This window comes from Galeopterus variegatus, unplaced genomic scaffold, assembly GCF_000696425.1.
Source record: "Galeopterus variegatus unplaced genomic scaffold, G_variegatus-3.0.2 Scaffold228, whole genome shotgun sequence".
Classification (NCBI taxonomy): Eukaryota; Metazoa; Chordata; class Mammalia; order Dermoptera; family Cynocephalidae; genus Galeopterus; species Galeopterus variegatus.
This window is the reverse complement of record NW_007726339.1, coordinates 308828-334404: the sequence shown is the minus strand read 5'-3', so window position 1 is coordinate 334404 and position 25577 is coordinate 308828. Positions and strand designations below refer to the sequence as shown.

The 25577-nt window shown below is 47.7% G+C and overlaps 1 protein-coding gene across 2 annotated transcripts in view; it reads left to right on the top strand.

Annotated features, from left to right (window-relative positions):
- The window catches only part of GOLGA3 (golgin A3), a 37119-nt gene that overhangs the window by 2240 nt on the left and 9302 nt on the right, over window positions 1-25577 (top strand). Inside the window, exons 2-17 of one of the 2 annotated variants that reach the window (XM_008566175.1) lie at window positions 1269-1547; window positions 4390-4502; window positions 6959-7617; window positions 8220-8331; window positions 10423-10729; window positions 12284-12486; window positions 13216-13353; window positions 14679-14840; window positions 15153-15521; window positions 17137-17214; window positions 18305-18568; window positions 20002-20096; window positions 20992-21211; window positions 22831-22974; window positions 23775-23972; window positions 24915-25031. In XM_008566175.1, coding sequence (XP_008564397.1) covers window positions 1269-1547; window positions 4390-4502; window positions 6959-7617; window positions 8220-8331; window positions 10423-10729; window positions 12284-12486; window positions 13216-13353; window positions 14679-14840; window positions 15153-15521; window positions 17137-17214; window positions 18305-18568; window positions 20002-20096; window positions 20992-21211; window positions 22831-22974; window positions 23775-23972; window positions 24915-25031 — 3458 coding nt within the window. The remainder of the gene's footprint in view (window positions 1-1268; window positions 1548-4389; window positions 4503-6958; window positions 7618-8219; window positions 8332-10422; window positions 10730-12283; window positions 12487-13215; window positions 13354-14678; window positions 14841-15152; window positions 15522-17136; window positions 17215-18304; window positions 18569-20001; window positions 20097-20991; window positions 21212-22830; window positions 22975-23774; window positions 23973-24914; window positions 25032-25577) is intronic. The other variant, XM_008566176.1, reaches the window with a different exon arrangement.

Sequence of the window (25577 nt, the reverse complement as noted above, 5' to 3'; positions counted from 1 at the left end):
CTTTTTTTTTTTTTTTTTGTCTTTTTTCCGTGTCCGGCAACGGATCGCAACCCTCAGTGTTGCCCCCGTACCAGACCGGGGACCGGCAACGGGATCGCAACCCTCGGCGTTGCTCCCGCGCCCCGCTCAGCCAGTGAGCGGGAACCGGTCTGCATATGGGATCCGAACCCTCGGACGGGAGCGCCGCCGCACTTCCCAAGCGGCGCACTATCCAGTGCGCCACCGGGCTGGCCCCCTTTTTTCCTTCTGATAGGGAAATATGTTTTAGTTTATGTAGTGAATAATTCTGTGTATGATGATGTTAATGGGTGAAACTGAATTTAATACACAAGTACAGAGTCATCATTGGTTAAACTTGGGTTTTACCTAACAGGTATTCGTCTAGCAGAGGCACAGTTGTGGGTTCTGTGCTCAGCTCTGACAGAGTTGCTCTGATTGGATAATCTATGTCTTTGCCCCAGATTTCTTATTTTGGAAGATAAACTTATGCTTTGAAATGACTTCGGGGCCGGCCCGTGGCTCACTCGGTAGAGTGCGGTGCTAATAACACCAAGGCCCCGGGTTCGGATCCCACATAGGGATGGCCGGTTCGCTCACTGGCTGAGCGTGGTGCTGACAATACCAAGTCAAGGGTTAAGATCCCCTTACCGGTCATCTTTTAAAAAAAAAAAAAAGAAATGATTTCGGATCTAGCCTTTCGTAAATGTGAGGCTGTGACTCCAATTAGCACTGCTGTTACTAATGACTGTTAGAAAAATTTACAGCTGTGTTTTACGCTTTTGTGTTTTGTTTTTGTGTTTTATTTTGTTTTCAGCTGGCTTGTACAGAGATCGAACCCTGGACCTTGGTGTTATTAACAGCATGTGCTAACCAACTAAGCTAACTGGCAGGCCCTAAGCTTTGCTTTTCTTTTGCAATTTTTAGAAAACAGACTTTCATAAGATTTCTTATTAGTCTTATTTAAATGAAAAGGAAATATTACTACTTAAATTCTACAACTATAGTGTGGAGGGTGAGACCATTTTACATGTGAGGACACTGAGGCCCAGAGAGGTTGTGCGACCTGTCCCATGTCACCCAGCCCACGGGAATGCCTGCCTGTGAGTGCAGGGCCTGCTCTTCCCTCAGAGCGAACAGACTTATCAGATGTGGAAATGCTCTTGCTCATGTATGCTGATCCTCTTCTGTCCCACTTTAGCTGTGCATCTGAAAAATGATGTGATCTTATTGTTCAAACCATGGTGGTCCAGCGTATTCTCTCTTTCCAGGTGCCAGTGTCGAGGAAAACAAAGCTTCCAATGAAGGAGAAAGCCCTGGCGGACCTGGCCAGGGGGGCCTCTGTCAGAACGGGCCAACACCGCAGTTCCCAGACTCGCCATTGTCTTTGGATCCCACCACAAGTGCAGTGGGTCCTGATGCCCCTCCAGGTGTGGCTGGTTTCCATGACAACCTAAGGAAGTCTCAGGGAACTAGTGCTGAGGGCAGTGTTAGAAAAGAAGCTTTGCAGTCTCTCAGACTCAGTCTTCCTATGCAAGAAACGCAACTGTGTAAGCATCTGTCCCCTGCCGGGCTCTTCGCAACCCTCCTCCCACATCAGTGTCCCTCAGCCCACCCTTCAGAGCAGATGCCCTGACCCTTCATTGTCTGAGCAGTCACATCCCTTTTCCATCTGTCATCTTATTGCTATGGTGGGTTGTGCATTTAACAAGATACCTTCATTTTAAAGTGTGACAATACACTGGGTGTTAAAGCTTCTCTATAGTATGAGCTTGACTGTGGTGCTGAAGTTCCCAATCTAAAGGCTACTTGCACATCCTTTGTCTCCCAGATGCTCAGCAGGCAGATAGTGTGGCGTCAGTCTTGAGACAGTTCACAGTTATACTTGAAGCTTTTCTTTTCTGAATTATTCTAATGAGCTTTTATTTTGTGCTGATTGTGGGGATTCAAAGATGAACAAGCTACAGACTGGCAACCTGTGAGCTCCAGAAAACTCGAGACCTTTTTCTAACCCTTCTTTTTTATACATGCACATGTGTGTAACTTTACATAATGAGATGGTATCATACATGCCATTTCATCTTTTTATGCATGCATGTGATGAGATGGTGTACCTGCACATATGTGTAACTTTACATGCTGCAATGGTATTGTACATGCACATGTGTGTTACTTCACGTGATGAGATGGTATCATACATGCCATCTTCTCTTCCCCTTCAGCACCTTGTCCTGCATGTTCTTACTGGACCCTCACAGGCCTCTGAAAGCACGAAGCTTTGGTCATTGTTTTTATAAGTGGGTTTCTCTTGTCCACAACTGCCTGTCCTCACTTAACTTTAGCAGTGGAGCCTGCTGCCTGTCTCCCAAATTTGTTCTTTCCTGGCTGGGCAGTAGTTTATCTCCTGTCTGCTGTATTTCTAGTTCTGGGCTGTGAGAACCCTGGCACCCATGTCCTCAGGGCGACACTGTGCTGTGCTGCGCAGTCCCACCCCAGAAGCAGCCCTGCTTCACCAGGAGCTGCTAGCACCTCTGGACCCGTGAGGACACTGCTCCTCCTTATCGCTCCAGCATATCCTTCCACTTTTTAATTTTTACCGGTCTGATGGGTGTGGTGTGATGCTTTGTTTTTACTTTAATGACTGGAGGATTACTAGATGACTTGGGCATCTTCTTATCTGTTGTTGGCCATTTGGACATCTTTTTCTGTGAATTGTCTCTTTATATGTTTGGCTTGTTTTTCTTTTGGATTATTTCCCCTTTTCTTCACAGATATATTTTGTTAGCTGTGTGTTTTAAAAAAATTCTGAAAACTAGTTGCCGATATGTAAGTTAAGAAATGTCACGTAACAGTCTGGATTCCTGATCTTACTGGTTTGTGTACTCCAGCCCCAGGAACTCAGGTGGCAGTACCTAATGGTATACACTGCTCTTTCTGGGAAGTATGTGACACTGTGCAGATCTGCTCCTGCTGTCATCTGACCCTGAGGCTCTGTGTCTCAGGCCACTTGTCATGGAGTTTGTGTCCTTTAGTTGAGCCCCAGCCCATCTCACTGATGTATGTCACCTGCCTGATGGCCCCAGGCTCCTTGTGAGAAGTACTGGAGAGCTTTCCAGTGATGAAGTGTGCAATTTAGTGAGGACAGTAGTATATTCTTAGTGGAATCCTTGGTGACCACACAGATTTTAGGGATTTTTTTTTTTGCAGCTGGTCAGTACAGGGATCTGAACCCTTGACCTTGGTGTTACAAGGCTGTACTCTAAGCAACTGAGCTAACCGGCCACCCAATTTTAGGGATTATTTAAAACAACAACTACTTATCACCTCAGAGCTCACGTCTGAAGCAGGTGCCATATATATAAAAAGTTGTTAAATGGTCACATCTGTCTATTTTGATCAATATCTAGGCCATCTGGGGTTCCACAGGTGTGTCTGCTGGTATGGTAAGAAGGATAAAGCCACAAAACTGGGTTTGTTCCTGTAATACCTTTGTAATCACTATTCAACCTTTTAATTACCCAAAGTAAAAGGTTTGGGTTTTAGGTATTTTAAATTCTGTTTTTGGCTAAAAAGTTATTTTCCCATCCTGACCTTGTGATAATCCCTGGACTGGAGTCTTATCTGTCAGGAAAGTGACATAACTGGCCTCTGGTCCTTGTGGGCAGATGCCTACCTGGACTTTGCTCTGCATTGAGTCCTGAAGCCAGACTTCAACAGTTTTATCCCTTAAATAAAAAATGCCTGAGTACTGCCAGCTCTCAGAAGTACTCTTTTGATTTTACAGAACCTTATTATAATATGACTTGTTATTGTACGAGCTGAGATAAGCTGTGGATCAAGTTATATCCCCAAATGTGACTGTGTAAAGAAAACACTTTTGTTGTCATGAGACCACGTGATGGCCTTGTTCCTGCTGGTTGCCACTGAGTGTGATTTCATATGACCGACTTCCACATGCTGCTCACAGCGAGGTCACCAGCACCCACTGTAGAGTCAGAGCAGAGTTACAGCTCAGCAGAGCTGAGGGTTCCTGTGCCTGAGACCACCAAGCACTGCCACCAACTTTAAATTTGATTCTTTTTATTAAAAGACACTTGCTACCTGTCTCCTGTTTTGCCAGCTGAGTACCTGTAGAGGGTAGTGTACTCATGGCATGAACACAGACCCGAGTACTTGGCCAGTGTGTCTCCTACAAGGTGGATCCTGTCTGTGGTCAGTGTCCAAGGCTCACAGGTTTCTCTTGCTCTGGAAATTGTCCTCAAACTAGATGGCTGTGTGTTGTTTAGGAGCTAAAACATACTGACAGGTATATGCAAACAGTCAAGCAATTGTTCCTGATTTTGTTCTCTGTGCCCTGCTACTTCATGAGTTTCTGAATTTTCCTTACCACAGGCTCCACTGAGTCTTCACTGCCCCTGGAGAAGGAGGAGCAAGTCCGACTTCAGGCTAGGAAGCGGTTGGAAGAGCAGCTCAAACAGTACAGAGTGAAGCGCCAGCAGGAGCGGGTGAGTCCTTCCTGAGTGAGCTCCTGGAGAGCACCAGGTGCAGAAGTACTCCCTGTGATGGGCAGGTGCCGGGTGCTGGCAGTCGTCACTGTGCTCCTTGTGCGGTCCTGCCTCTGGAAGGTTCCAGCAGGACTCCCCTCTCTGGTCCTGCTTCCTTTGGAACAAGCGTATTTTATTCCTAAATCTGCCATTTGAAAAGCAAAGAAAGTAAATACTTACATTTATTCCTCTCTGTACTTGAGCAACCAGTCTCAGGTGTCAGTTTATTTTATCAGTGAGTTTCCAGTGAGCTTTGCTGATGTCTTACATTGTTGGAAATATGTTCCGTAGCACACACATTTGATAAGTTTGTCCATATAATATACCAAAATCAGTTTTATTTGGTAATAAAACTCTTGTTAGGATGATAATTAAAGCAGTCTTTTTAATGTCATTGAATGAATCTAGGCAAGGAGTACATGAGTGTTCTTTTCACAGTTCTTCCAACTTTTCTGTGGATTTGAAAATTTTTAAATTAATTTAAAATTAGAAGTGAACTAACTTTAAAAAACACTTTCCATGAGTGAATTAGTGGTGGCAGTCCCCATGAGTGTCAGCCATTTGTTTCCCCTGGAGGGAATGGTTGCAGATGTCACTTTCCACACCTGCTGCGTGAGGAGTGGAGGAGGGGCTTGTGGGACACCTTTCCAGACTGTGGCTCCTGGAGGCAATCACAGTGATAGTAAATAATCAGTAATCACTACGTGCCAGGTGTTGTGTTACATTCCCTGCAGACTGTATAATACAGTGTTATAGCAGTCAGGTGAAATAAGTGACATTTCAGGGGAGAAAACTGAGGCTCAGGTTGAGGAAGTCGTTGGAATCACTCAGCAGTGATGTGGCATTGTCTGTGGGATCTGTTATCATAGAGCCTCCAGAGCCTGCACCACAGGATTGTCAGCATTGGTCTTGAATACATCAGGAGTTTAACGTAAAATTCCAATTGTGAAAATTTAAGATCCTTCCCCATCTTAAAAAATATATGTCTAATAATATCTAAAAAATCCTATTTAATAGTTTAAATGGAAGGATGTGTCCATTTAAGGAAGGATGTTTTTAAATATCTAAATCTAATGCATCTGAAGTGTTCTGGATTAAAGACAGAGGTGGGAATTAAGTCTTTTTGGCTAGCTTGTCTGTTCTCTCAGGTCACTTATGTTATCCTCTGTCTCTTTCCCGCTGGTTTCAGCATTGCCTTGTCACTGTGCCTCTGCAGTGTCTGCACATCCCACCTGTGCTTGTGCCGATTTTTGGACTGCATTGTTTCCAGCCTGTCTGCTTTTTCCCTAGGTCTGAATGGACATGTCACCACAGCTCTGTGGTCTGAGAACCATCTGGGCTGGCAGGCTGCCCGTCACCCCACCCTCTGCTCTTCTAGCTGCCTCCCCCCTGCCCCGTTCTTTTCTAGCTGTTCTTGTGCATTGATTCTTCCATTTGCATCCAGTGTCCTTCAAGGATGTTCCTCATGCACATGCCCCTGCCTGGGGGATTGTGTTGGTTTGTGGAATAACATAGGATTGAGTAATTCTCTGTAAGAGAAAGTTGTGTTTGAAATAACCATAAGGAAGGGTACTTCTCCTTCCTCCATCTTGTTCAAGGCCATTCTGGAAGTTCTACCTAACACAATAATACAAGAAAAAGAAGAGATACAAATATTGAAAAAGAGGAGAAATGTTATTTACAGGTGCTGGCAATGCCTTGGGAAAATTCTAGAGAATCAACTGAAAAAATTATTAGATCTAATTAGGGTTCAGAAAATTGTCAGTTCAAAGATACAAATATGAAAGATCAATAGTTAGCCTAACATGATTGATTATAAAATCAGTAGGGAAAGATAACATTTATAATAACAAAAATGATAAAATATCTGATAATTAAATTAAAATGGCAATAAAAAGGGCTTAGAATCTAGATGACGAATATTACATAACTTCTTTATTGAGGGACATACAAGCAGGTAGGAATAATTGTAAGGAAACAGCTCATAATCTCTTAAGTAATTATAAGATTAAAGTAGTTCTAATTCAACAGGACTTTTTTTTTTTAATGTGAAGAAAATTTTTATGTTTATCTGAAAGAATGAACATAGGAGAATAGCCAGGAAAGTTTTGTCAAGGAAGTACGATGAGGAAGGACTTGCTCTCTAAAATGTGGTTGAAAGTGCTTTAAAATTACCTTCACTAAAGGTGTGCTTTGGGCCCAGGCATGGTCCCGCTGGTCAGTAGCGTATGATCCTGCAGCAGTGAGACTGCTAAGGCTTGGAGGCTGGCTGCACCTTCATAGTGAGGGCTGGGAGAGAGGAGCTCTCTGCTTTTCAGTAGAGAGAATAGCAATGGGTGCATCCTTTCTGGATGGCAATTTTAGAATGCTGTTTGTCAATTTTAAACATAATTTTTGTACTTTTGTTTCCTTCTCAGTCCAGTCAACCTGCAACAAAAACGAGACTTTTCAGCACACTTGATCCTGAGCTCATGTTAAACCCAGAAAACTTACCAAGGGCCAGCACCATGGCTATGACAAAAGAATATTCCTTTCTGCGCACCAGTGTCCCTCGGGGGCCCAAGGTAGGCAGCTTAGGGCTCCTTGCACATCCTAAGGAGAAGAAAAGTTCCAAATCCAGCAAAATTCGGTCTCTGGCAGATTATAGAACTGAAGATTCAGATGCTGGGAATTCTGGCGGAAATGTTCTGGCCACCGACTCTGCCAGGGGTTCCCTGAAGCACAGTAGAAGCAGCATGGCATCGGTTGTGTCTGAGGTCAGCCTGTCCCCTGAGACAGAGGACCGTCTGGAGAGTGCCTCCCTGACTGGGGACAGCGTGTCTGAGGCCGATGGGAACGAAAGTGACAGCTCATCATACAGCAGTGTTTCTGCCCGTGGAACCTACGGCATTCTGGTGACCACGGTGGGCACACGGGACACTTCTTATATGGTCAATGGCCAGGAGATTGCCTCAGATGCCCTGGGCCAGTTCCCCTCAATTAAGGACGTCCTCCAGGCCGCAGCAGCCGAGCACCTAGACCAGGGGCAGGAAGTCAACGGGGAGGTGCGGAGCCGGAGAGACAGTCTCTGTAGCAGGTGCGAGCAGGCAGGTGGGGGTGGGCAGGGCTAGTCAGGAGGCAAGGCACCACTGTGCTCTGTTACTGGAGCAGGCTGATACGTCATTTTTCTTTCTTCATTCCATCTTTAGTCTTACAGTAACGTTTCGTTTATACACAACTCTGTTACTGTGCAAGAAATAGAATGAAATCTGATTAGCTTAGTCTGCAATATTAAAATAGCTTCCAATATTTGTACAGATCTGTTTCTAAAACTGCACAGATACTTATGTGGGCTCCTGTTTCTTTCTTTTTTGTGTGTGTGTGGCTGGCTGGCATGGAGACCTGAACCCTTGACCTCAGTGTCATTAGCACCATGCTCTCACTAAGTGAGCTAACCGGTCATCCCAGTGGGCTCTCTTTTCTAAGGGTGTTCCAGCCATGTGGAAATGCCTGGCTGTTTGCTGGGTGTCCATCAGTAGCATTTATACAAGCTTTAGCTCTCTACTTGTCTTTTTACTTATTTTACAAAAAATATGGGAGAGTAGCAGGGGTGTGTGGAATCTGGAAAATATGGAGAAGTGCTAAGGAAAGTAATGACACTCACTATCCCACCACCTGCTCCTGTCCTTTGTCCTCCAGTGTGTCCCTGGAAAGCTCTATTGCTGAAACTCAGGATGAAATGCTGCAGGTTCTTAAAGAAAAGACGAGACTGGAAGGACAGCTGGAAGCTTTGTCATTAGAGGCTAGTCAGGTAATGGATGTTTGATTAATGTGTTAATGTGCTATGTCTTTGAAAAGAATGTGTGATCACTCTTCATTGGGTGCAGAATTTTACAAATTGTGTTTAAATAAGCAGCAGCAGCAGCAACCAAGTCTTCTATATCCTTACTTTTTTTTCTGTTTGATTTGTCAGCCTCAGAAAGAGGTGTGTTGGTTTCCTGCTCTGAGGGTGTATGGGTCAGTTTCTCTCTGCATCTCCATCAGAATTTGCCCAGAATATTTCCTAGATGTTAGGAACCTAATAGTTTGTAATAGTTAAATTCTTTTGGTGGTTTGCACCTTTTTCTGGCATGGTAAACTATTCATCTTTGCCCCTTTAATACTTTTTGCAGTAGGTTCAACTTTGAACACTTGATCTTGGTGTTATCAGCACCACACTGTAATTGAGTGAGCTAACTGGCCAGCCCTGGTTCTGCTTGTTCTGATATTATTTTTGCTATACCTGGTTAGCATTTGCCTGAAAAATCATTTTCCATTCCTTAATTTTCAGCTTTCCTTCATCATTTTGTTGTATGTACTTCTGTTGATGGCAAAGAACTAGTTTTTTGTCTATCAACAGAGTAAATCAGTTTGGTGGAATTCAGCTGTCCACTTTTGGTATGTGAGAACATACATGCAGCGCCAGGAGGCACTGTGGTGGAAGTGGGGAGGGTGTTTCTTTCAGGGAGTATGTGCTGCAGAGCAAGGGATGATGGGAGATAGAGCAGCTCGTAGTGAGAGAAGCTTGCTTTGTGAAATGGGAGTGTCATGTCGAATATGACTTTTTTGTACAACATGGTCCTTGGACACAATCCATGTACTTTATGATATGTAAAACTGTGTCTGCAACAGAGGTGATCTCAGAGATTTTGAGGTTAATTTTGGTTGTACACAGTTTTCACTTTATATACTACTTTTGAATATAACCCTCTCATCAAATGCATTTCCACTTCGTCTGTATATTCAATCTCTAGAACAATCTAAGAACCTTAGATTGCTTTTACTTTACTTTCTTATCCTCCTGGGATCACTGATTAGTGCTTCGCTTGTCCAAGCCAAGACTAGCATAGATTGTTCTGGGTGTGATGATTTCTGATGTCTCTCTGAAGATGCTAATTATACTCTCCCTAAAATCTCATTGCATCTGCTCAGTTAACTCAATTTCTTTGGGAGTTTTTTCTGGTTTTTGCATCTGTCATTTGTCGTCGTGATGTTGTGTGAACTTTGATTCCCTGTGTCAACTTTAGGATGGGCAGGATGTGAGATGGGCAGGTGGGTTCATGCCCTATGCCTATTTTCTTGTTGCAGCCATTCTCTCTGCTCCTGGGGTCTTTCCTCTCATCCCTGGCTTTATCTTGCAGACAGTGCTGCTGCGGTCACTCAGGGCTGCTCGTGTCCAGTGGCTCCGTTTGGAGCCCCTTGTGACCTCTCTTATGTAACAGCAGCCTTTCCCTGCAGATGTGTTCTGTTCATTTCCTCCAGATCTGAACCTGACTGCTTTTTATCTTTTAGGGATCTCTCAATACAGCTCAGTGCTGCTGCGGTCACTCAGGGCTGCTCGTGTCCAGTGGCTCCGTTTGGAGCCCCTTGTGACCTCTCTTATGTAACAGCAGCCTTTCCCTGCAGATGTGTTCTGTTCATTTCCTCCAGATCTGAACCTGACTGCTTTTTATCTTTTAGGGATCTCTCAATACAGCTGATGTTCCTGCTTTGAGAGAATGTGTGTGTGTATTTTTTTTTTTTTTTTTTTTTTACAAATGTAGTTGTATTTTCCAACATCCTTGCAGGTAAAAGGTGCTTCCACAGCTCTCCCTGAATGCTGCCCTGCTATGCCTAAGACTAGTGCAGACTCTGCACGTGTCTCCTCCTGCCTCATGGGCCTGTTTGGAAAATCATTTTCTTTTGGGATAACTGTCAATGGCAGAGTGACTGGGTGGCTTGGAAGCATAGCATTTTGATGGAAAGTCCACCTGTTGGGCATCTTTCTCATCTCATTGATTATGTTTCTGTAGTCCTGTGAACATACTGGATGGGAGTGACTCGCTTTCTGAAAGTCAGTGTGGTTGTTTGGGGATCTTTTCAGGCACTTAAAGAAAAGGCTGAGCTGCAGGCCCAGCTGGCCGCCCTGAGCACAAGGCTGCAGGCGCAGATGGAGCACAGCCACAGCAGCCAGCAGAGACAGGACTCCCTCAGTTCAGAGGTGGACACCCTGAAGCAGTCCTGCTGGGATCTGGAGCGGGCCATGACTGACCTGCAGAACATGCTGGAAGCCAAAAATGCCAGCCTGGCATCCTCAAACAATGACCTGCAGGTGGCAGAGGAGCAGTACCAGAGGCTCATGGCCAAAGTGGAGGACATGCAGAAGAACATCCTCAGTAGGGACAACACAGGTGAGGGTCCTTGTGCAGCTGCCCAGTAAGCAGAGGCTGTGGGAACTCTGCTGCCATCATATTGGTAGGGCTGTGGAGTTGCATTAGCTTCCAAGTTACATATAAGGCGTTACTTTTCTAAAGTAAGTATAATTTCTGTTGAACTCATGGAATCCTGTACATTTTTGTATAAGCACCCAGAGAAATGAATTGGGTCTCAAAAATTGACGTTGGACTTTGACCATCAGTGGTGATCATTCCCACTCAATCTGTCTTGAAGGTCCGGTGTTGTTGAGGAGTAGAGCTGCCTGGTTATTCCACAGAACTGCAGATTCTACCTCAAATATTTTGAAGCAACACTTAGATTGTTGATTAGTAAACCTAGTCCACAGAGGTCCAGCTGGCTCCCTGTCAGGCTGAGCTAGAGAATGGCCAAGAAGCGGTACTGTGGAGTTGCAGGGATGTAGCAGCTGGCAGTGAAGGGAGAGCACCTTGTGGCTCCCTTGTGCTGTCTGCTTGTCCTTGGTGCTCTGTCCTCAGTTTCCACCCAAGCCAGGCCCACTGTCAACGCTCCAACACCCAGTGGGTGCCAGGAAGCCTCTGGTCTTCCTGCTCAGAACATGTTGTTTGAACAGTGGGAAGGAGTGGGTGAAGCAGAGTGGGAAGATGGAAGATCAAAGCCTGAGGGATGTAGAGTCAACCCAGATCCAAAATCCTCCCACGTAGGCTACAGAGATGAGATTCTTCTCTCAGAGCTCTGGGCTGTCTGAGCGATGCGTGAAGGACTGTGTCTATGTGACATTGAGTTTTCCCATAAGGCAGTGAGTCCGATTTCAGGTCTGATGATGTAAAGGGAAAAGTGACAAACCGCTGTCACAGTGGTTCTAATAGTGGAAAAGAGAAAAAGCCAGCTGAGAAACAATGTGACAGACTCTTAATTGCTGTTAATTTTTAAGTCTTTGAGTAGTTTATGATACTCAGTCCTTTAGAAAACATTATAAAATCCAAAAGGTTCTGAACACCAAAATAGTTTTGTAACACTGGGTTGCAAGGCCTTACCTGACCAGTGCCTTCTTGCTTCAGCTCAGACTGTGGACAGGTGTCCTTTTTGTGGTCTATTCAGTGCCATGTTTGCAGTTTTGTGCTCTTTTGGATGATTTTCCTATTTAAAATGGCCCCAAACACTGTCTGGTATTCTTAGGTGCAAGGAGGCTGTGTTATGTTTCATGGAAGAGATGTGAGTATTTGTTAGAGAAGCTTCACTGAGGCCTGTTGGCTGTGACCTCAGTGTTAATGAATAAATAATAAGTATTAAATAAGGTGTCTTTAAACCGAAACACATCGACAACGGTTATGTGTTGACAGTTGATGAAAATGTTGTGATCAGCCCTGTTTCCCCCAGGACCAGTGGCCCAGTGTCACGGGGACTTTATAGGACACACCACTGAGAATAACCAGATCAACTGTGTTTCTTGCTGTCTACAGAGAGCCCCACTGTGCGTCATATGTCCGCCAGTGCTGTGGGCTCTCCTTTGGTAGCCGCCAGCTGAACTGGCTGTGCTTGCTCATTTTCAGTGCATGACCTCCGGCAGCAGATGGCAGCCCTGCAGAGCCAGCTGCAACAGGTGCAGTTGGAGCGCACGGCGCTGACCGGCAAGCTGAAGGCGTCCCAGGCCGAAATCTCATCACTGCAGAGCGTCCGGCAGTGGTACCAGCAGCAGCTCGCTCTGGCACAGGAGGCCCGGGTCCGGCTGCAGGGTGAGATGGCTCACATCCAGGTATGACCCAGGATGCCCTTCGGGGGAGACACAGGCACAGGGCCTGGCAGGTCACACTTCTGTCTTGTGGGGAACAATGCTGTCTGCCCTGCTCCATGCAGCTTTCATTTAGACCTCGAAGCCTGCAACTGCTGTCACATCTTGGTGTCTTGTAAGTCTAGGAACAGTCACTAGGGCCAGAAGTGATGTGGGAGAAGTTCCAGGCACAGACCGCAGTCTGCCTTCACACTTCTTTTCAGTTCTTGCTTTTCTTTGCAGACCACTTACTCCTCTGGGGGCCATCACATGGGGCTCCTTTTTCTCGAGGAGATGGTTGGTTGAGGTCAGGCTCAGGGCTGGGCTGTGAAGCCTGCTTCATGGGAACAGTGCATGTCAGGCAGTCAGGCCTGGGGTGTGTTTTGACTGGATTTGGTTGGTTTGGATAAGGCTCCTCACCTGGGTGGTGAGAGATGCACCTGCAGTGGAAACTTTGTGTAGGTCCTGTCGTAGACTGCACAGTCTTGAGTGCAATGACCCATGATTTATGGGCCGCCAGCCTTCCCTACTTCGTCACACAGAACCCGGACGGCCCAAGTTTCGAGGTGGGGTGGTGTGTGTGGGAGACACTGAGAGGGGCAGCCAGTGGCCGTCACTGGGCAGAGATCCTCACCTGGGGCCTCCGGGGCAGCTGGTCTGCGCTTCTTGCTTGGAACTGAGCGACTTTTTACCCTATGGATTTTTTCTCTGAAGGTTGGACAGATGACCCAGGCGGGCCTCTTGGAGCACCTAAAGCTTGAGAATGTGTCCCTGTCCCACCAGCTGACAGAGACACAGCACAGGTCTATCAAGGAGAAGGAGCGTATAGCCATGCAGCTGCAGAGCATTGAGGTGAGGCTGCGTTGGGGCAGAGAGCTGATCTGTATGTGCCTTGGGGTCCTGCTGGGAAGAGTAAGAAAACAGACATGCACGTAAATGCACATAATATATTTTCTCTTGTATACATATATATCTTTTAAAATGTTCCTTGAACAGCCTGCAGTGGTAGCTGTTTAAGGTTGTCTGTTGAGTGGGTAATACTTGGACGTCTTGAGGGAACCTGGAGCTCTTCTTTAAACCTGCCCGGCCTCTGTCCCTCATAGCCAGTCACTGCCAGCTAGGGATGGTGTTGGGCCCGGAGTGGGAAGGGACGAAGGGGCTTAGGGTATCTGTGTGTGCCACCACTTTTCAGAGCCCAGTGATGACAGTGGTTCATTTGTTTCTGACACTCAGCCTGCATGGCTGTTTAATCCTCCGACAGCCACGTGAAGTCGCTGTGGTGTTGGCAGCTGCCTGCACAGCTCCTCTGCAGAGGGTGGAATGGATAGTAGCTCTGACTTGGATCCAGATACCTGTTCTCTTTTTTGCAGCAAGACCCTGGACTGTTTCTTGACCTCTTTGAGCCTCATTTTCTTTTTTAGAAAATGGGGGTTAATACCTACCTAATAGCATCGTTGGAAAAAGTAAAGAAGCAAAACCGTATTGAACATCTAGACAGTGTATAAAATGGTACTGAATATGTTGCTGGGCTGACTTTGTTGCAGGTCTCTCATGTCACAGAGAAGGTTGGCTTCCTGTGCTTGCTTGATTTCTCTCCTCAGTGCTCTGTACCTGCCTCTCCCTCTGTGGGGGTCACATGGGCCACTTGAGTTGGATAATGGAAGAGAATCATGTCCTGTCAACCATAACACTTCAAGGGCTCAGTTAAAATAACTGAAAAAAATGTGAAGTTATAAACTAACATTTTATTCCTAAAAAGTGTACCTAGGTGTAAGGTCTTATTTGTATAGTCAAAATGCAAGGAATGCCCTGTTTGTCCTCATGTCCCCTGGTTTCTTACTTTGTTTCACCAGGTGGTGTCAGTCAATACTAAAGAGAATGTTCCATGTAATGCCACCAACCTGTCTTCACATGGGAATGGCCAGGGCGCTTCACTCGTTGGTTGACCCCAGTTCTTAGAGTTGGGTTGTGTGCTGCTTCTCTCTGGCTAGGCCCTGAGTCAGCAGAGAGGAGGACTAGGCTGGGCTGGTGGGAGAGGAGCCCCTGGACAGGACTGTGCTGTGAGCAAGGGCCTCTCGCCAGGGGCGCGGGCTTCCCTGTGAAGTGTGAGGCTTGCAACCTGCAGCTGGCAATCAGGTTTTCCACTTTTCAGAAAGCACTTTATTTCCTGGGCCCAGGCTGACATGCTGGATCAGGAAGCAGCCTTTGTGCAGATTCAGGAGGCGAAGACGATGGTGGAGGAGGACCTCCAGAGGAGGCTGGAAGCATTTGAGGATGAGCGGGAGCAGCTGCAGAAGATGGCAGACTCAGCCGCAGCCCTGGAGCAGCAGCTTGAGCAGGCAAGTGCCTGTCGCCACTCTGGCCTGGACACTGGCCTGAGGCCCACCTGAGCATCCCAGGTCGCACACAGGTAGCTGGTGCGGTTACCATGTTGGGTCTGGCCATGTAGGCGCAGGTTGTGTCAGACTGTCTGTTGTATTTGCTACTGTAGACTTCTGATAGGATTCTTCTACACCAGAATTTTGCATTAAAAAGACCCTTTAAAGTGTCCATCAACATTATTTAAAACCTGAACAGGGAGAAAGTATGAATTCAGTTATTTTAGTGTAGGGTCAAGAGCAGCCATATTGAATTTATTATCTTTTTCCCAGGTAAAGTTGACTTTGCACCAGCGAGACCAGCAGCTCGAGGCTTTGCAGCAGGAGCACCTGGACCTGATGAAGCAGCTCACTGTGGCACATGAGACTGTGCAGACCAGGGAGCAGTCTCTTGAGGACCTGCAGACGCACTACGATGAGCTGCAGGCCAGGCTGGAGGAGCTGCAGGGAGAGGCCACCTCCAGGGAGGATGCCATCCGCTTCCTGCAGAATGAGAAGATCGTCTTGGAGGTGGCTCTGCAGGCAGCCAAGAGCAGCAAGGAGGAATTCGACAAAGGAGCAGAGCGTTTAGAAGCAGGCACCGAGGAATCATCAGGAATTTTAGAGGAATTAAGACAGGAAGTGGCCATTAAGTCCAGCCAGGTAATGCGTCTGCCTCATTGTGTTGTGAATCACAGTCACACGTGTGGGAGTAGGTGTGATTGTTTAGTCCTTTCTTTGGATGTGCTCTTGTGTAAATGTGGGTGACCTGTGGAAGAACACTGCTAGCACAGGGCTCGGGGCTCCACGGGGGAAGCTATCACTGCAGCTGGTGCTGTGTCTGGCCCTGCATTGGCTGCTGGGGTGGAGAAGCCCAGAACTGGGGAACTGAGCTTTGTTTGGGGCTTTTGAAAGTAATTTACCAGAAAACACCACCTTCTGTCTAAAATCAGTTGGATAGTAGTGGTGGTGGCATTCCTGGGAAGCTGTCTTTCTACCTCTGAAGTTTGTTTTCTTTACTCTGGGGACCAGTCAGCCTCACTTGGAAATAGAGCTGGCTTCCCATCACCTGGCCTCATTACAACCTGTGTGTGTCCTTAGGCATTTCTGAAACAGCCCTGTGCAGCCCTGACCACACCTCCTCTTTTGTGGAGTTGCTGTAGGACCAGGGCATGTGATGTGAGAACAGTCATAGGGGATGAATGCTCCACATGTAGAGCAAACTAGCACATTGATTCTTCCCAGGAGGGTTTTTGAAGGAGAAGCTTAGAAAAAAGCTCTATATTGTAGGAAAAAATGGATTATTTCCTAATTGTACTCAAGTGATAACAAGGATTTGTGTGGAATAGATCCTGGTCTTAGGGGAGGAATCATTCAAATATAGGAAACCTTGGCCCTAAACAAGCACTTCTGCTTTTCTAGAGATAGTAACTGCACACCTGCATGCTGAAGCTGCATTTCTGTACAGTCACTGCACACCTGCATGGTGGAGTGGCGCGTCTAGACAATTGCCCCGACATGCACGGTGAAGCCACATGTCTAGTCAGTCGCCCAGACATGCACGCTGAAGCTTGATAGGGGATGTGATTTCCTGGGGCTTCGGAAAACTCTCCTTGTGTGACGTGGTTCACTGTGGCATCTCTGTCATCACCGTGGGATGATGCTTTCCAAACCCTCAGAGCATTCATCACCTGGCTTCTAGAACAGTTGTTTTTTGCTGAGCCCACTTTGCATGTCATAAATTATATTGTTCCTGAACTCTCTGGGGATGTCCAGTGCAGATCTGACTCAGTAGTTCTGGGTGCAGCCTGGGACTCTGCACCTCTCTCAGGCTACCAACTGGTGCAGGTGGGCTGATCTCTGACAGATTTTGAGGGGCAAGGAAGCAGTGCTGAGGGTTGGCATATGGCTTGTGGGCCCAGCCCTGCACCTGGTTCTGTAAGTTAAGTTTTATTGGAACGGAGCCACGTCATTCATTTGCGGACTGTCTGCAGCTGCTTTTGTGTTGCAAGTGCAGAGCTGAGAAGCTGTCAGAGACATGTGGCCTGCAGAGTGAGGTGTTTCCAGTCTGGCCATTTCAGCCCAGGCTTGCTGACCCCTAGTCTAGAGTGTCCCCTCACCTCGTCTTTATGGAGAGAATGGGGATGTCCATCTACGCATGTCAGGCTGCAGACTCTTCTTCTGTACGCGGACGTGAGGCTGGCTCTTAGCAGGTGCCTCAGGCACAGCTCCCTCCTGGAGCCATCAGTGTGACCTCTGCACACACATGTCCCCACAGGTGGATCACCTGCAGCAGGAGACTGCCACTCTGAAAAAGCAAACACAGAAAATAAAGGAGCAGTTTCTTCAGCAAAAGGTAAAAATGTGGTTGATTTTCTTTGTGTGAAACACTTTTGGGCCGGCCCGGTGGCGCACTGCTACAGTGCGCCGCTTGGGAGCGCGGTGGCGCTCCCGCCGAGGGTTCGGATCCCACATATAGACCGGTTCCCGCTCACTGGCTGAGCGAGGTGCGGGTGCAGCACCGAGGGTTGTGATCCCGTTGCCGGTCCGGTCCGGTACGGGTGCAACACTGAGGGTTGCGATCCGTTGCCGGACACAAAAAAAAAGACAAAAAGGAAACACTTGTGCAAAGTCCTATATGGTTTAATTGCTCTGATAGAACAAAATCGATCAAGAAGCTGACATCTAGATTCCATCTTAATTTTTTTTAAGGCATTTTGTTGATTCTGAAATATCCTCCCCCTCACATTTTACTCTCTGAAGTTGGGTGCGTGTCCCAGCGAGGCAGGCGTTTGTGGTCCCAGACTCTGCAGCAGCACGTGTCATGGCACCCTGCTGTCACCTCAGAGAGCTGTGCATTGTGCGCTGTCATCGCTATACAGGTTGAGTTTGCTGTTGAGAATGTCTTTGAAACATTTACACCAGGACCTCATGTCGAATCAGTGTTTGTTGCACTCACAAAAGCATGAACGTGAAATTTATGTTGAGAAAGCCAGCATCTCTTGGAGGGATGGATGATTCCTTTATTTCTTGCAAAATGTCATTTGAGTGCCTCATGGGATCTGGGAGAGGAAGGTCCTGCAAAGCAGTGTTGTAAGTGGTGTTACGTGTTGTTACTGATATACGAATAAGGGGACTGCCTCTCAGAAGCCAAGCAATGCAGCCAATGGGAGAAGAAATGGCCAGATTCCTTGGAGTAGCTGAGCTGTCTTGGAGGCTGGCATGGCTGCATCACACGTTAGGCAGACTTGTTAAGGCATGGTGATGTCACCTGGTGCATAAAATAGTGGTGTGTTTCAGTTGATGGTGTCTTAGACTTGATGAAATATGTTATCTTTAGCTCAAAGTTTCACCCTAGATAAGTGGTGTACATTTTTATTTCAGCTGGCTTGCCCCTGGGAAGACCCCACTCGTGCACTGGCTGATTGCTCTGTCTTGTCTGGCAGGTAATGGTGGAGGCCTACCGGCGGGATGCCACCTCCAAAGACCAGCTCATCAGTGAGCTGAAAGCCACAAAGAAGAGGCTGGATGCAGAGGTGAAGGAGCTGAGGCAGGAGTTAATGAAACTGCAGGGGGAGAAACAGGCTGTGCAGCTGGAGCACTCGTGCCTGCAGAAGGAGGTGTCCCAAGTCCATCAGCAGATGGCAGAGCTCGAAGGGCATCTCCAGTCGGCGCAGAAGGAGCGAGATGAGATGGAGGCGCACCTGCAGGTCTGTGGCTTGTGGTGGTTGATTCCCTCTGAGTTGTGAAGGTTCAGCTCAATGTACTTAGGACTTACATGTGCAGGGTGGGGCAGGGCGCACAGGCCAGGTGAGGCACGAGGGGAGAGGCTTTTAGAAGAACACCCTGGAACAAGGCCCTCCTGGAGCTTATGTCCTGGTGGGGACAGACAGAGAGGTTCTGGTGATGACACTGTGTGGAGGAAATAAACAGGCAGGCGCTACCAGAGTTCTTGGAGGCCCCACTCTTGCAGTTGGCTGTGGGAGCCAGCCGCCATGCAGAAAGCCAGGGCAGGGCACTCCCAGAGTCCCGGGGTCTGAGGGACTCCCAGAGTCCCGTGTGGATGGAGTGTGGACCTAGGATGGGCAGGATCCAGTCTTGCTCCTCTTGGAAGCCCCACAGTGGGAGCCTGGGTATTCTAATGAGTCCAGTGGAAGCTGGCGAGGTTTGATCTGCACGTGGGGAGCCGGGAGACGGGGGCCGCTGTGCAGATTCATGTCCGTATGTCCGGGCTGAGGAACGTTTTCTGAGGTGAGAAATTGGGGGAGGAACAGTAAACTTGGGGTATGGCAGGCAGGATGTTAGACCACGGGCTCTGCTTTGCATGGGACCTTTCTGAAGTCGCAGGAGAGGGCCAGGCAGGCAGGTTGGTTGTGTGTCTGGCCCTGAGAGGAGCTGGACTGAGGCCTTGAGCTCAGACCCCCATAGGTCAGTGGTGTGAAGGCATGAGGGTGCAGGTGGGGGGCCCTGGACTGATCAGTACAGGCAGTGGGCTGTGCTTGGCAGGCTGGCCCTGGGTCTGGGGGTGGGGCACAAGCCCCCCAAGCTTGTGTAGTCATTTGTTACTGTGACTGAGCCACTTTTGTGGGACTTATTCTCTCCACACAGAAGGAGGTGAGAAAAGGCAGTAAGGGAGGGAGTGGGGGAGGGGGACATGAAGCTCTTCACATAGTGGTTCATGGTGGAGCTTCTAGGGAGGGGCTTCTGGGGGGGGGGTCCTGGGAAAGTAGGTTCTGGGGGACTCCTGGGAGGGAGTTCTTGGGGGCTTCAGGCAGGTCCACAGTGTGGAGGCTTTCTTTTAACTCATCCCTCTCTGTTGTGCCTCTGCTGCTCCGGACACAGCATCTGGAAATGCTTTTGACATCTACATTTGTATTTTTTGGGTTTGTTTTGGTGGCTGGCTGGTATGGGGAACTGAATCCTTGACCTTAGTGTTACAAGGCTGTGCTCTAACCAACTGAGCTAACTGGCCAGCCCTTGACCTTTACAAAGTGTCGTTTATGAGAAAGTAAAGGTCCCTGTCAGAATTTCCTTCAAAACTTACATCCCCAAAGGTGGCCCTGAGGGCACCATGTCCCACGAGGAGATGGACTTTGGGGTGAGCAGCTTTACACGGCTCATATTGTCTTTCCCTCTTTTGAAGTCTTTGCAGTTCGATAAAGAGCAGATGGTCGCTCTTACAGAGGCCAACGAGGTGCTAAAGAAACAGATAGAGGAGCTGCAGCAGGAGGCCAAGAAGTAAGTGTGCGTGCGGCACGGCCCCTCTGAGGGCAGGAAGGAGCCCTGCCTGAGCATGCAGCGGACTTGGCCCACGTAAAGTGGCCTGGCATGCTGAGTTCTAGATTTAAAGTTCCATCATGATGTAGTTGCTTATTCTACAGAATAACCCCACAGTGTATGAGCTAATTTCCTAAAGCACTCTTTATCATGACTCCCCTTCCGTGTGTGTTTGCCTTCGTGCCTGTGCTGTGGCAGCAGCCGCCCACCCCAGCTCCCTCCCGGGGACAGCGCTTCAATTCTTCCTTCACACCCGTTTGTGCTCATGTAAATGTAAGCATGCAGACTCCAATGCGCTCTCCTGTGTGTGCACACATGCACACGCTGACAGCCCCTTGGGGGCTTTTTTACCCCAATGGGCGTATCCTAAGTTACTTTGCTTTTATCAGCTGGTGATTTACTCATGAAGGTGGTTGTCAAATTTGTTGCTCTTATTTAAGAAGAACATTAGAAACGTTTCTATTTGGTAGGAGCGGGCTGTTTCTCTCCCTTCACTAGATCATTTTAAAACCATCCCAAAAGGGCAGGTCTAATGGTGTGGCTAGAAACAGCTCATGTCCACTGAGTGCTTATTGCCTCTTGGCTCTGCAGGGACACCTCACAGCAGCCACAATAGGACAGGCACACGCTCACCCAGGTTTTCCCTAGGGGAAGTTGGATTGTGGGGAGGGCGATGGCCAAGGGTTGAGCTGAGGTGGCCTCTCAAGAGCCTGGAGTCTGAGCCCCTGTGCCAGCCCTTGAGGTTGAACTTCTGAAGTGCACTTCACTGTTCCTGGATGTTGCATTCCAGGAAGCTGGGTGCTCAGTGAGAGGCTAATCCAGGTTCTTTCTCTGCGACTCCTTTGTGACACCTCAGGGCCATCACAGAGCAGAAGCAGAAGATGAAGCGGCTGGGCTCGGACCTGACCAGCGCCCAGAAAGAAATGAAGACCAAGCACAAGGCCTATGAGAACGCTGTGGGGATCCTCAGCCGCCGCCTGCAGGAGGCGCTCGCTGCTAAGGAGGCTGTGGACACGGAGCTGAGCCAGCTCAGAGCCCAGGGCAGCAGCAGCAGCGGCAGTGACCTCGCTCTACATGTAGGTAAACACCAGGTCTGTCCCCGGTCAGGGTCATGAAGCTTCTCAATGTAGGGAAAGGATGTTTTGTAAACATTTCCCTCTCTCAAACCCAGTAAAGGGGTTTAGGAGAAAGGAGGCAGAACTAAGATGTTTAGGCATTTCTTTAAAACACTGCTTGGTATCAGTGTAATGACTTATGTACATTGGTTATGACTTATGTACGTTACCTTATTTGATCCTCATAAGTCCTACATGGGCTGTGGTGTTAACGTTATTTTCATTGACGAACCTCCTTGGCTCAGAAAAACTCAGATACTGTGAGGGGCAGAGGTGGGACCTGCACCTAGCCCACCTACCCTGTTTTCTCTGTGCCTGCTCCAGTGTCTCGGGAGGTGTTGGTGTGAATGGAGGAAGTGTTGTGAGCATGCACTTGCCAAGAGGCGAGAGTGAGGGTGTGAGGGGGTCAGGGGTCAGGGTTTGGCAGAGTCCGGGAAAGCTTTTGGAGCAGGCAACATTTGAAATGCTCCACAATAGACAGGAGGCACTGCAGGGACCAAGGGGCAGTCTTAGGTAGAGGGGCTCTCTGTGCAGGACCCACAAGGGTGGGGGCCGGGGTCTGGAGAATGCAGGTTGACCTGCTGTTTCCTCTCACTTTTACTGGGAGGTGTAAAATTCTGCCTGAGTGAATTCATTTGCATTTTATTTATTATTCCCCAGTTTGTATTTATTCTTGACATCTTAGTGATCGTTTCTTTCTGCATGCAGTTGGTTTCTGTCTCCTCTCCACTTAGAAATTTACCAGTGGTAGTAGATCATTTCATAACATGGTGTTTTCATGTCAATTTAAGTAGATTAAGTTAAATGCTCCCTCTAACCTTGTTACTTTACAGTATGTTGAGGGGATTTATTTAATTGCCATTTCTCATTCTACTTTAAAATATGTCTCTATTGTTTGTATTTATTCTCTGGATCAAGTGGTCAGGGCGAGAGGGGGTGAATGCTTATAGAACCCAGTTTCCTTGCCGCATGGCCTGTAGCAGCTGAGGAGGAGCCAGGCCCTGAGAGCCTAGATGAGGGCTTGTCTGGACTTTTGGCAAATTGCTCACCTTTTTCATTCCCAGTAAAATAGAGCCAGAAAGAGGTAAATAGCAGAACCTCACTCATTAGATGGTTAAGTGAGGTGACATATGGAACATGCTTGGAACAGGGCCTGGTACCAAAATGGCAGCAAGTATGCATGTGTGAGCACATGTGCGTGCGTGTATATGTGTGTGTGTGTGCTTGCATGTGTGTTGTTCATTATATTATGCTGGGTGCTGCTTACTTGATAGATGGTCATTTATAACCTTTATCTGCAGGTCAGATTATTTCTGTATTTTCAAAGCATTTAACCAAAAAGGTGGTTTTCTTTGTCCTAGTGTTACTTTCTGTGTCACTAGTGTGTACATGTTATGGTTAGTTAATTTAGGTCCTTTGAAGAAAGGGAATTGTTGTAAGATGTGTTCAGACAACTGCTGGCTATCAGCAGTCAGGTGTGTGGCCACACAGCTTCACGCCTGTAGGACCCATGGGAGGCAAGGCAGGTGAGAGCCTGTCAGGCCCGGTGACCAAACGTGCTGTTCCATCCTGGCTGTTAGGAAAGGATCCAGGCCCTGGAGGTGGAGCTGCAGACCCTCAGCCACAGCAAGATGCTGCTGGAGAAGGAGCTGCAGGAGGTCATTGCACTGACCAGCCAGGAGCTGGAGGAGTCCCGGGAAAAGGTGCTGGAGCTGGAGGATGAGGTAACACCCATGAGTCTGCTGTTGCGGCAGTGAGGGAATGGGTCACTCAGGACCGGGAGGCTGAGGTGAGTGGGCTCTGGAGAGCAACAGAGCCTCACTGTGCTCAGTGTGGCCACTGGCATTTTTGTCTTCTCTGACTGCAGACTCTTGCTCTTTGGCGGAGTAGGCCCTGTTATCAGTACTCTAGTGAGGACAGTTGTGTTTTTGGCCTCTCCAGTAGAGTGGTCATTGCAATTCATAATGGTAGCCCTTCTCTCAGAATGTTTTGGTTGCAAATAAGAAACCCAACTCAAACCTTTGAAAGAACTCCTCATAGCTCATAGGTTCAAGGACAGTTCTAGTTTCCAGTGGTGCTAGTAGCAGCTGAGCACCATCACCAAGGGCTCATGTCACTGCCTTTGGCCCGCCTCTCTACCTACCCTGCCCCTTGTTAGGGTCCCCAGGGGCCTCTCAGTTATCATCTCTGTTCCCATCCTGAATATATTTTGTGAGGCCAGCTCAGTCCCATGCCCAACTACCAAGTGGTGTGGCCTGGGCCAGGGCTGAGTCCCCAGAAGTATATGGTCCCACAAGAAGGCTGGGCTATTGGCCATAGGGAGTAAGGAGTGGGGCTAGGGAACCACCTGGCTACAGCCACACCAGTCTTTCAGGTAACAGAGCAAGGGCAGTTTGTGTGTTGTTCACTGTTGTGTTTTAGTATTAACTGTTTCCTGTTGAAAAACTGCTCACCTGTTTCAGGTGTACGTAATAACTCCATTAACCAGAGCACATAATTTCACAGTTACCTTGATATGTTTCAGCTTCAAGAATCCAGAGGCTTTAGAAGGAAGATAAAGCGCCTCGAGGAGTCCAATAAGAAGTTGGCTCTCGAATTAGAGCATGAGAGAGGGAAGCTTACGGGCCTTGGACAGTCCAACGCGGCCTTGCGGGAACACAACAGCATCTTAGAGACAGCTTTGGCCAAGAGGGAGGCAGACCTAGTCCAGCTGAATCTCCAGGTACTCAAACTCATTTACCAGAAGCAGAGGGAATCGCACTGTAAATGTCATACAGCAGTACCCCCATCCACGGCTTCACTTACCATAGTTTGTTACCCACAGTCAATCATGGTCTGAAAATAGGTGGGTACAGAACAGTAAGATGTTTTGAGAGAGTGACCACACTCACATAATTTTATTACAGTATATTCTAATTATTCTAAGTTATCATTCATGCTATTGTTAATCTCTTATTGTGCCTAAATTATAAATTAAAATTTATCATAGGTACATATGTATAGGAAAAAACATAATACAGTCACGCTCCACATAAGGATGTTTGGTCAATGACGGGACCGCATATACAACCGTGGTCCCATAAGATTATAATAGCTGTGCCATATGGCCTTGGTATGTGGTAGGCTGTATGACAAAATCACCTTAACAACCCATCTCTCAGACCATATCCCATTAAGTAATGCTTAGATCCTTGGGCTCTACGGCATCTGTGGATTGAGGACTGGCTCGGGCATTTCAGGGAAGTCTTTAAAATGGCAGCACTCCCCCCGTCCCCTGTGGATGTCAAGCCCCCAGCCTTGAGTTACCCAGTCATTAGAGAATTGGGTAACTTCTATTTTGTCCCCACCATTCCCATTCTTTTTGTATCTGGCTGCTTTACCCATCTGCATTCCCTTCCTGGCTGCAAAGCCATCTGAGTTTGTAACCTGACTTATATGCGTCTTTTAGATTCCCAGCCATGTTCTTGAATGTGATCATGTGATCGTACCTGCAGTTTCAGATTTCTTTTCTTGTAACGGTATTCTCTGGAGATGGAATTTTCTCTACTTCCCTGACGTGTGCCCTGGTCCTGCTGTGTTCCCCACATGGCAGTTTTCCCTGGGCCCTGTAAGGTGTTTTGAATTTGATGTCCCTCCTCATTTACCCTTCTGCAATGTGATCTAGGTGCAGGCGGTTTTGCAGCGCAAAGAGGAGGAGGATCGCCAGATGAAGCAGCTCGTTGAGGCCTTACAAGCCTCACTAGAGAAAGAAAAAGTGAAAGTAAACAGCCTCAAGGAACAGGTGTGTGGCCCTTTACAGCTGCTTTTAAATCACAGTCTCACAGAGCCTTGCATACAGTGTTTCAGAGTCTGAAAACTTCACACAGGAGTGTCCATTCCAGGAATTCACTCCACAGAGAACAGTGTTGTTGGTGATAATGAGAGGCTGTAGAGAGCCTTGTGAGAGTCAGTAGAAGGTGGCATTAGGTTAGATCATGATGTAGCTGTGAAGGCCCAGGACAAGACAGATTGAGCTGTGTGTGTATGTGTATATTTCTGTTTTGCTGGGAAAGATGTCCTGTGTGTAGTGTTGCATTAAAAAAGTAAGTTTCGGGCCGGCCTGTGGCTCACTCGGGAGAGTGCGGTGCTGATAACACCAAGGCCCTGGGTTCGGATCCCACATAGGGATGGCCGGTTTGCTCACTGGCTGAGCGTGGTGCTGACAACACCAAGCCAAGGGTTAAGATCCCCTTACCGGTCATCTTTTAAAAAAAAAAAAAAAAAAAAAGTAAGTTTCAGGGCCGAGCCCATGGCACACTCGGGAGAGTGCGGCGCTGGGAGTGCAGCA